This window comes from Marmota marmota, unplaced genomic scaffold (genome assembly GCF_001458135.2).
Source record: "Marmota marmota marmota unplaced genomic scaffold, marMar, whole genome shotgun sequence".
Taxonomy (NCBI): Eukaryota; Metazoa; Chordata; class Mammalia; order Rodentia; family Sciuridae; genus Marmota; species Marmota marmota.
Window position 1 is genome coordinate 53677904 of NW_026000174.1, and position 10226 is coordinate 53688129.

The 10226-nt window shown below is 64.0% G+C and overlaps 1 protein-coding gene across 7 annotated transcripts in view; it reads left to right on the forward strand.

The window, feature by feature from the left end:
• The window catches only part of Cd82 (CD82 molecule), a 36809-nt gene extending 26589 nt beyond the window's left edge, over nucleotides 1-10220 (forward strand). For 4 of the 7 annotated variants that reach the window (XM_048788642.1, XM_048788643.1, XM_048788645.1 and 1 more), the window contains 2 exons: nucleotides 1622-1704; nucleotides 2906-5355. In XM_048788642.1, the coding sequence (XP_048644599.1) occupies nucleotides 3287-4201 (915 nt within the window). In that variant the 5' untranslated portion in view covers nucleotides 1622-1704; nucleotides 2906-3286 and the 3' untranslated portion in view covers nucleotides 4202-5355. The other 3 variants (XM_015477808.2, XM_015477810.2, XM_048788646.1) reach the window with 1 other exon arrangement.
• The last annotated feature ends 6 nt before the right edge of the window (nucleotides 10221-10226 follow it).

Consider the following 10226-nt stretch of genomic DNA (forward strand, 5'->3'; position numbering starts at 1 on the left):
TTCTACAGGATACCATGATGGTCCCATTGATATACTTAATAACTTGTCCTTAAAAAGCCATGGGCTACATTTTTGTATTGTATCAACATACGTCCTAATTGTTCTTGGTCTCACTGGGGTGCCTCCTTCCTCTAACAATTTCTCTTGCTCGGAGGCGAACAACTTCAAACCTTGAGTCAACCATTTTCCCCAGTTTGCCTGAGAAAGTTCTAGGAACAGGCAACTTGAAATAAAAACAAAATAAATCAAAACAATAACACATTGTTTTTTGAATTGGTGACCCATTCTTTCTCTCTTCCTCAAGGGTGAGAAATTTCACTTACCTCTAAGCTTCAGAAGTTCCCCGTACGGGCCACCAAATGCCGCAGTCTGGCTGGGCACAAAATCACGAGCCACCACACAGCTTGTAGATTCAAACAGCAACTCTTTATTCCCGAACTCACACCAGCCGTATACAAACACGTTCTGGGGAAATCCACGTTCTCTGCCCAAATCCACGTTCTCTGCCCAAAATCCACGTTCTCTGCCCAAATCACCTTCACTGGGCTTCTGTCTCCCAAAATATACTCTCTGAATCCCGTGAGAACTCAAGGGGAACTCAGGCAGCAGGATACGCCCTATTCCCAGCAGGAATAATCTTAAACCTTAAACCTGGAACCTAAACTGGGAACGCCCTAAACCCGATTATGTTAAACCGGGAACACCCTAATCCGCCCTGGTCCTTGAGCAAGGTCAACTACATTCAATGTCACTGCAAAATGGGGTACGCTGGCAAGGAAATTGTCATACCTACTTGGCTAATGGCTCCCAGCAAACCCCAAAATGTTATCAGTAGGTCCTGGCCGACCGGACGCCTCCGGCGCCATCTGTGAAGTCGTGTTACAGGAGGACGTTTTGTCGGCATCGAGACTGTGTCCCGTGACACGTGGACAGCAGACCACAGAGCACGGTCCACACGGAAAAACATATTTTTATATATGTTATATGTTATATATGTTTTATATATGTATATTTTAAAAAACATATACCGCGTGCACGCAGGAGGCGCAGCTGCTGGGCACTGTCTGGATCCTACCCCGGGGCGAGAGAACGGTCTTTTGTTCTGTTTTCTGGATCCCTTGGACATTCGGTGCCTGTTTCTTCCCTTGGGGTTGGAGGGGGGTCTCTCAGCCCCCTTTCTGAGAAGCCAGGACCCTGTGGCCTTAGCTGACCTCAGAGCCCCAGGCGCTGGTCCCGGAGGGAGTCTGTAGGGTGGAGGGACGAGCCACAGGTCTCTGCTCCGGGTCCTCAGTGGGTGGCTGACCCCCTGGCCTCTGGCTTTACCCAGCCGAGCTCCAGGCCTGGGGCCATGGAGGAGAGGCCTCCTGTGCTGTGGAGTGGCGTCCCCAGGCCCTCACTGCCCAGCGTCCAGGGCTGACACTGCCCAGGGGGCCACGCTTCTAGCTGTGTGGCTTTGGGCCCGTCACCCAGCCTTTCTGGGCCCCAGTGTTCCATAAAGCAGGGACAGTGTCAGTGGCTTCCTCAGGGTGGATGAGGTGGCCAGGGATGGAGGTGGCAGTGCTGGCTCCCCCCACCCCAGCCCGGCCCCTCCCTGACCTGCCTGCTTCTGTCCTCTCTCCAGGGGACTCTGGGACCTGAAGGATGGGGGCGGCCTGCATCAAAGTCACCAAGTACTTCCTCTTCCTCTTCAACCTGCTGTTCTTCGTAAGTACCTTGGCCACCTTGGCCACCACCACCCGGCAGGGGTCCCCCAGGCCACCCAGGCTGAGACCCCACGGGGGCATGGGTTGCGGGCACCTTGGGGGTGACTGCTGCGGTCGAGGACAGTCCTAAGGGGAGTGGGCGGGGCTGGAAGGGCTGTGGCCAGCTGGCCCCCTGGTGAACCGTGGGTCCCTCTCCTGTGTTGGGAAAACCCGGGTGCCCCCTCCTCCCGGGTCCATCCTGATGGCGCCCTGGCCTGGCCAGTGTGCAGAGCCTGCCTGTGAGGGCTCCGGCTCCCAGGGCCCCCCGACACTGACCCCAACAGGACAGCCTCCCTGAGCTCCCAGGGGAGCCCTCCTGGCTGCAGTGGGACACACACCTGTGTCCCCAGATCCCCTGGCTGGCCACCAGTTCCCCCCAGCTGGGCATCTGTCTGCCCAGATGAGAGCGTGGAGGGCCCTTCGAGGCCCGGGAGTGGCCTGGGCTCTGGTTTGTCCTGGCCGGGTCACCGTACCTGGAGGACGGGTTACACAGGGGCGGCTCGTTTGACCCCATGGGATTTCTTTAATTTTGTGAAAACATGGACTTTGGGGAGGAGAGGGAGACACCCCCGAGTGTCCCGCAGGGCTGCCTGGACCGTCTGTCCCCTGTGCTCCTGAGCTGGGCGTCCCTAGGTGGTGTGGCCCGGGAGGCAGCGTCCTGGGGCTGCCTGCCCAGCTGTCCTCCGCCCTGGCTCAGCCCAGCCCTCCCTGGGGACCCTGCTGAGGCCCTGTGTGCCCTGCCCTGTACAAGGGCAGCAGGCCTGGAGGCCACGTTGGCTGGGCCTGGGCACCGGGGCTCCCCCATGGGGCTCTGTCCCATGGGGCTGGCCAGGCCTGTGGGAGGCCGTTGTCTGGCGAGCTCTCCTAGAAGGGCCACAGGCCAGGGTGGGACAGCTCTGGTGCTGTCCCCGGGCCGCAGGGTCTAGGCTCTGGCCTCACCGCGGCAGGGCTGGGGTTCAGGGCAGCCTTGGCCAGGGTGTCCTGCCTGTCACCATCCCAGTCCCCGGTGGCCTCAGACAGGAAAATCTGTGGCCACAGCTCTGGGGACTGGCCTCCGGCCTCCTCCCACACCCCCGGGGCACCGGCAGGGTGGGGCCTTACTGCTGGCCCAGGTGACCCCTCAGGAGGGAGGTGACACCTGCTGTGCCTTTGTCACTCCGCAGCAGGCTGTCACTCTGCCTCCGGGGCTCCGCACCTGTGGGTCCAGCCAGCTACTGAGGGGACCTTGTTCTAAAACAGCCGTCTGCAGGGACAGGCACCGACTTTAACTCGCCACGTTGACAAAACGTGCGGTGCAGCGGCCACTCCCCTGGCCTCTGCGTCGTCACCAAGCATCGTGAGGAATCTGGAGAGGAGGGGACACCTCCGGGAGGACGCGTGTCGTCACATGCAAACATGGTGCTATTTAAACGGGGACGTGAGCCTCGGGTTCTGAAATCCTAGGGGTTCCTGGAACCAGTTCCCGGGCCCCCGGGCCTCTGTACTGAAGTCCGCTGCGAGTCACACACTGGGGCAGAGGCTAAGGGGACCTGGGCTGGAGTCCTATGATGACGCTGGTGGACAGTGAGACTGCGGAGGGCGGGGTGGGGACACGCACAGGCCGCAGGCACCTGGCCTCCTGGGGGTCAGTGCTGGGGGGTCCCCGTGTCAGGAGGAGCAGCACAGCTCGGGGAGTGGCAGAGGGCCCTCCCGGGCACCACGGGCACCTTCCTGGGAAGGATGCTGCTGTCCTCTTGTGCCCGCTGCGGGGGTCGGGGGCCCTGTGGCCTGGAGATGGCTGTCCCCCTGCGGGCTCACCACGGTCACCTGCGCCCCGCACACTGTTACCCGAGCTCCCTCCTGACGCCAAGCGCCCTGGCAAACTCCCGGGAGGCCAGCGCTGGCTAGTCCAGGGAGGAGCCGTGTCCCCTCCCCGCTGGGCCTGGTCTGCAGACCGGGGCGGGGCTGGTGAACGGAGCGTGGCCCACGGTGCCAGGCCCAGCTCACAGGAGGGGCCCGGGAGGCCGCCCGGCCTGCTCTCCCTCCTGGCTGTCCCGTGGCCTGTGGCTGCGCTGGCCACCCCCGACGGCCATCTGCCTGCACAGCGGCCCGGGGACCAGGCGGGAGCGACTGCCCTGGGGTTCATCCACCAGGGTTGGGTTTCAGGGAGGGGTCTGACTTGTCTCCCACTCCCTTTTTGGAGGGGCCGTTCCCCCTCCTGCCTGCCCCCCGAGTGTCCCTGTGTGGGGCAGGGGCTCTGCCTGGTGAGGCTGGGGACGCTCAGGCCCGACCCCAGGGCAGGTGAGCAGGACTCCTGGGGCCAGGTCCCCAACTTCCCACAAATTTTGGCGGCTCTTGTGAGCCCACCTCCGGGGACCTTTCCCCTCTGCAGTGTCCTAGCCACCTGCCGTCCCCAGAGACAGATCCCAGGGGCAGATCCCCAGACTGCCACCCTCTGGCTTCCAGTTCCCAAGAGGTGAAGCCGGGCCTCAGCGTCCCCGTGTATAAAATGGCAATAGCAGGAAGGTGAGGGCAGCCTGGGAGGCGCGTAGGTGGCCCCCGTCACCATCGCGGTCACCAGCCTTGGTTTCTGTGTGGTGCTGGGACCCGGCTGCCCTGGGGAGGCCCATGCAGGACACCTTCCTGTCCTGCAGCCTGAGGCAGAAGGAAGGGTCCCCACAGGGACGGTGTCAAGGCTTGTCTCAAAATGTGACGGCTCACATGTAGGTCTCTCTTTTTATTTATTTAATTTTTTTGCATTATTTAAGAAACCGCTGCCGCTGCCCGGCGTGCTCTGGGTGCCCTGGCATTCTGCGCCCAGGCCCTGCCCGGCCCTGGCTCTGGTCTTTACCAAGAATGGAACGGGCTGCTGGAGGCCTGGGGCAGCCGCTGGCCCTGACCTTGGCCCTGACCTGGGGTCATGGATGGCGCTGAGGGGGGAACCAGGGCTGGTGAGATGGAGGACCCTCCAGGTGGGTCACCTGCCAGGGGCCCAGCAGGCCCCAGGCACAGTGACACAGGCCACCCCCTCCTCAAGGGACCTGGGCCTCTGCCCCGGCTCAGGGGTGTCTCCTGCCCCAGCCGCCTGTGGGCCTCCACCTGCAGGGTTGAGGTCAAGTTGGGGACGTCACCCCAGAGGAGGGGACCGAGGCAGGGAACCCTGGGTCCAGCGTGCTCTTTCCACCCCTCGTCATCTCGCTCCTGGCCCTTCCTTTGTAGAGTCGGGCTGGGGGCGCGTTCATTCCCCAGCTGTCCAGTGCCTGGTGAGTAGGGCCACCTACCTACAGAGTCCTGTCCCCCGGCCCTGACCCGGGGAGCTACAGGCCAGCTAGAGAAGCCCCTTTGGGCACCTCCAGGGCCTGAGTCGGGCTGGAGTGGAGTGGAAGGACCGGGGGCCAGGAGGCTGCCCTGTGGGTTCAGCGTGACCGCACGTGGCTGGCTGCAGGCAGGGACTCCCCCGGTCTGTGGTCTTGCGTCTGTGTTGCTGGGGGTCCGGCCATCTTGGCACCCCTGGGCAGGGCAGGAGGAGGTGGCAGCCTTGGTGCCCCCACCCTTCCTCCCCTGGGCCCCGGGGCAGCTGGGCAAGGCCCTGTCCCCCTACCCTCTCGGGTCCCCTATTAACTGCCCCTTGTCCTTCCAGATCCTGGGCGCGGTCATCCTGGGCTTCGGCGTGTGGATCCTGGCCGACAGGAGCAGCTTCATCTCAGTCCTGCGTAAGGAGCTTCCCCGGGAGTCGGGGGCCACCCAGCAGGGCTGCTCCCCCCGGTGCTGGGGCCCAGCCTGTCCCTCCTCCTCCAGCCGCCCTCGGGGATGTGGTCACCGAGGTGCCCAGGGTCCCCCTGCAGGGCCTCCAGGAGGACAGAGGAGCGGCTGCTGTCTGGAGGGAAGGGAACACGAGGGAGCCTGGATTCCGGTCCCTTCCCTCCACCCTGGCCGCAGGGAAGCCTCTGGGGTTCTCTGTCCCTGCGTTGACAGGTCCAGCAAAATGCGGGCGGCGGGTCAGGGAGCCACAGGAAGAGCCCGCAGGGGCCCTCGGGTGCTCACGAAGCGCCTGCTGAGCCAGGCACTTGCTGGGCGCTTCGGGGTGTGCGGGGAAGGAAGGGTCCCTGCAGGGCGACCGCGGCCACTCCCTCCATGTCCAGTGCTGGGTGAGGTGACCCGCCTCAGCTCACCCCCACCTGCCTTCAAACGGAGGAGCAGCTCAGAGAGGTCAGCCGCTGGCTGCAGGCCACTCAGCCCCGGGCAGGCTTGGCATTCAGACTCGCCAGGTGCCCGGCCTGGAAGCCCGAGTCCCGCGGAGGCCGGAGGGAAAGCCCCAAGGCCGCGTCACCTGGCCAAAGGCTCCCGGGGCTTGCTGGCTGCCTCTTGGGGACTCTTGGGTGCCCTTCTTGTGCCTGTGGCCTTGGGCATTCCCCTCCCAGCAGCCGCCCAGGCGGCCAGTTTGGACTCTGGCCTGGGACAGCTGCTTGATCTAAGTGGCTCCAGGTCAGAGCACTGACCGAGGCCGCACCTGTCACCTGGGCCTGGGAGCCAGGCTTCCCCCAGGAGATGGGGACAGCGTGGTCTGCCTCTGGCCACAGCCAGTAGGACCCGGGGCCTCCTATGGGGGTCAGGGCTGGTTTCCTGCCACAGCCCCCTGCCCCGGCCCTCGGGGACACACCCTCCTGGCCTGACCTGCCCAGGCTCCCTGCTCCCCGCTCTGCCCACACCCATCGGGCGCCCAGCCCCAGGGCAAAGTCTGGAGACCCGCCTGCATTTCTGCCCTCTGGGCACCTGCCCGGGCCTGGCCAGACCTGGGCTGCAGGTGTGTTCATAAACACCAGAGACCTGATCCCCTGTGGGTGGCGCCCTGGGTGTTTATGTCACTTAAAACACTCTCCACCCCACCTGGGACTCCTGGGGGTGCCAGGGGTCAGAAGCAGGAATCGGAATCTGCTGACCCAGTCAGTGGACACTTGGGTCAACTGAGCCTGCGGGGGCGGGGCGGGGGATCGCTGGGAGTCACCGGCCAGAGAGGGTCAGAACGGGGAACCCGAGCTCCCGACCTCCTGCCGGTTGGGCCTGCCTGACCCGGTTCTTTTCTTACCTGGTAGAATCCTCACTGGAGTCCATGGGGCTGAGCCAGCCCCATTTTATGGAACAAATCAAAGCACAGAGAGGGGAAGTAACTTGTCCAAGGGCACACAGCCAGCAGGCCAGGGAACTAGGAGGTGAAGCAGGAGGCGTGGCTCCCAAACCTGCGCCCCGAACCCCCACACCACCTGGCTCGGCTCCGGGCCCCAAGTCAGGGCTTTCACCAGAGAAGACCTGGGGTCCACCTGGCCTCACCAGTCACCCGGGGCCATTGGCTCCCATCCTGTGGGTCCCCTGTGGGCAGGTGCCCCCAGCACGCACTCCTGCCCCTCCTGAGTCGGGTGGCCGGGACCCTGCTTGAGCCCAGAGCTGTGTCAGCATGAGGTTGCAGGGACGGAGACCCCGCACCCCACCGCCCTCCGGGGAGGACCCCGGCCCTGCCCCCTGCAGTCTCCTCGCGTCAGTGTGGACTCCCCCGGGCTCCGCAGGGGGACAGGGTGGCCTTCGGGCCACGCCACCCCGTTTTCCCTGGCAGTTGTCACCAGGAGGAAGTGTGGGGATCCGGGCACAGGAAGTGGAGGGAAAGCCGAGCCCCCGTCCCCGTCCCCGTCCCCGTGGACAGCTGGCTGCCAACCCGAGGGCTGCGGGGAGCCGGGCTCTCAGGCGGGGGGCAGCCCTGCCCTGGCACCCTGAGGTCGGTGGCTGCCCGGGCTCCCCCTGGGGTCCAGAACGTTCTGTCTGTGACCAGGAGCAGAGCGGCCTCCTGCCCAACCCCCGCTGTGCATCATTCCTAGGGACACTCGGGCCAAGGTGGGGACATCTCCCCAGGCAGCTGGGGGACAGAAGTGCCGGTCCCTGCCTCCTCCTGGGCACTGATGGACCGTGTGCCGGTCACAGGCCTCGGCCCTCCCTCTGCCTCCTGGACGCCTCGTCTGCTGGGCAGCACAAGTGCCCGCGTATCCGTGTTCCCAGACCCTGCTCTGGCCCTTGCCAGGGGGCCTCTCTGAACCTCGGTTTCCCTCCCTCTGAAGTGGCCAGCCTAGTGCCTGCCGGGCAGGCTGAGGTCAGAGTGCAGACGGCGTGTGGAAAGCCCCTGAAGCGAGGCCAGTGGGCAGGAAGGGAGTCGTCATGTCCCTGGCCTCTGCAGACCCATCTGACACAGTGCCCGCTGCTTGTTGGTCCCACAGACATTCATGGGGCACTTTTGTGCCAAACCACTGTCCTGCCAGCTGGGGGCCCAGCAGGAACAGAGCCAAGCCCCTGCCTCCCGCCGCTGGCTTTCTTGGGACGGGGGCAGGGGCAGATAGTGAGTGAGCAGAATCAGTAAGACACAGAGTAGGCTTGATCCTGAGAAGGCCCAGGGAGAAAAATACAGCAGGGCTGCAGGTGGGGCTGGATCCGGGCGCAGGGCTGCAGTTTTATGTGGGGACGCGGCTTATCCAGGGGAGGCGGCTCCAGCCGGGGTGGGAGCCAGTTCCTTGTTGGGTGACCCAGCCCCCTGGTCCAAAGAAGGGGTGGGGGAGCAGAGCTGGACGAGTGGCCCCTCGGGCCGGCCGATTTTGTCCTCTGTGGTCTGGCTCCTGGTGAGTGGAGGCCCTTCCCTTCCTCCTAGAAACCTCCTCCGGCTTCCTCAAGACGGGCGCCTTCGTCTTCGTTGGCGTGGGGGTGGTCACCATGCTCATGGGCTTCCTGGGCTGCCTGGGTGCTGTCAACGAGGTCCGCTGCCTGCTGGGGCTGGTGAGTGCGGCCCCGCCCGCTGTGAGCTGCTGACCGGGGTGGGTGGGGGCAGCTGGGCCGCAGCTGACCGCGCCCCTCTGTCCCCAGTACTTTGCCTTCCTCCTCCTGATCCTCGTCGCCCAGGTGGCTGCCGGGACCCTCTTCTACTTCAACGTGGGCCAGGTAAGCGCCCGCCCTCATGGGCTGCAGGTCCCCAGGGCCTTGGTCCCCGGGTGGGTGGACGGGAGGCCCTCAGGGGTCAAGACCAACCCCGGGCTCGGTCTGCGTGGCTGTGCTGCACCTCACCCGGGCCTGACTCACCGTCAGCAAAACAGGGACAGTAAGGAGACCCGAGGCCCCAGGTGCTGAGGACCTGGAGGCCATCTTGGAAAGCCCCCAGCTGGCCTGTGGCGTGGTGTGTGCCTCTACCTCACAGTCACAAAATGGCTGCCACGGCACCAGGCATAGCATCTGCACTGCTGTGGCCAAAAGCAAAGGGGGGCCATTCTTTTACTCAGAAAGGGAAACCTTCCAACAGACGTCTCCACACTAGGGGACAAAGGCACCTGTGGCTTCATAGGAGGCTGAGCCTTCAGAACAGAGCTAGGAGTGGCTGTCAGAGTGACCGCAGGCAGAGCACCTACTGTGTGCCGTGGTGGTTTCTTCTGGAAGCTTTACCACCTGGTCCTAGCGACAGCTCTGCAGGGTGGTTTATGTTGACAGATGGGGCAGCAGGTGCTCAGAGATGGGCAGCAAGGACGACATCAGGACCCCATCACCCAGTGACCCCCACACACAGTGCGCCGGGGTCAGCGGGGCACTCTGTGTTCAGTTATCCCTCACAACAGTCCTACGAGACCACGGGCATTAATATTGTACATTCAGAAGTGGCAGGGGAGGCACAGAGAGGTTGAGCAACTTGCCAAAGCTCACACAGGAGTACGTCGCAGAACCTGGGCTGAGTTCCTGCTGGCCCCACGGTCACTGGGCACTTCTGGGGTGAATCTGCTCTACTTGTTTCTGACCTGTACCCAAGCTGCTCCCCAGGAGAACTGGAGCAGTCTCCCAACATAGGCCCAGGATGGCTAAAATCAAATGAGGTGGAAGCCTACCCCAGCAGGAAACCACTGTGTCTGAGATCCGGGTGGAGGGTCGTTCACAGCGGAGGGCTGGCTTGAACCCTGAGCTTCCTGGCAGCCAGGGCAAGAGAGGAAATAGTGGATCCGCCACACCAAAGAGTGCTTACGTGGCTCTCGGACAGGAAGCCTGTGGTCAGGAGAGAGACTCCTTTCCCAGCACGGGGTTAAGGGTCAGGTCCCCTCTGGGGCTCAGGCCCCAGAGAAGTGGCTCCTGCAGTTTGGAGGCTGAGGGCCTCTGTGGGGTCTCGGGCAGTCTGCCCTGTCACCCCGGGATTTGTGCCAATACAGATGGCACCGGGGTGGGCACCCGCCAGGAGCTGGGCTTGTAACCTGGCACGGGGCACACCCACCACCTCTGCACTCCAAGAAGCCGCGGCCTAGAGGGCCGGTGGTTGGGCCCTGGTCACTGTGAGGTGTCCAGTGCAGAGTCCCAGCCTGACCCTCTGTCCCGGGCCGGCCTCCCCGTGCGCCCCGCGCCCCACGGGCTGGTGAAGTCCTGGCTGGGCCCAGGAGCCCGCAGCCCCAGGGCAGGGCCACCGTGAGAACCAGGTCTGACTGCCTGGGCCCCCTCTGTACC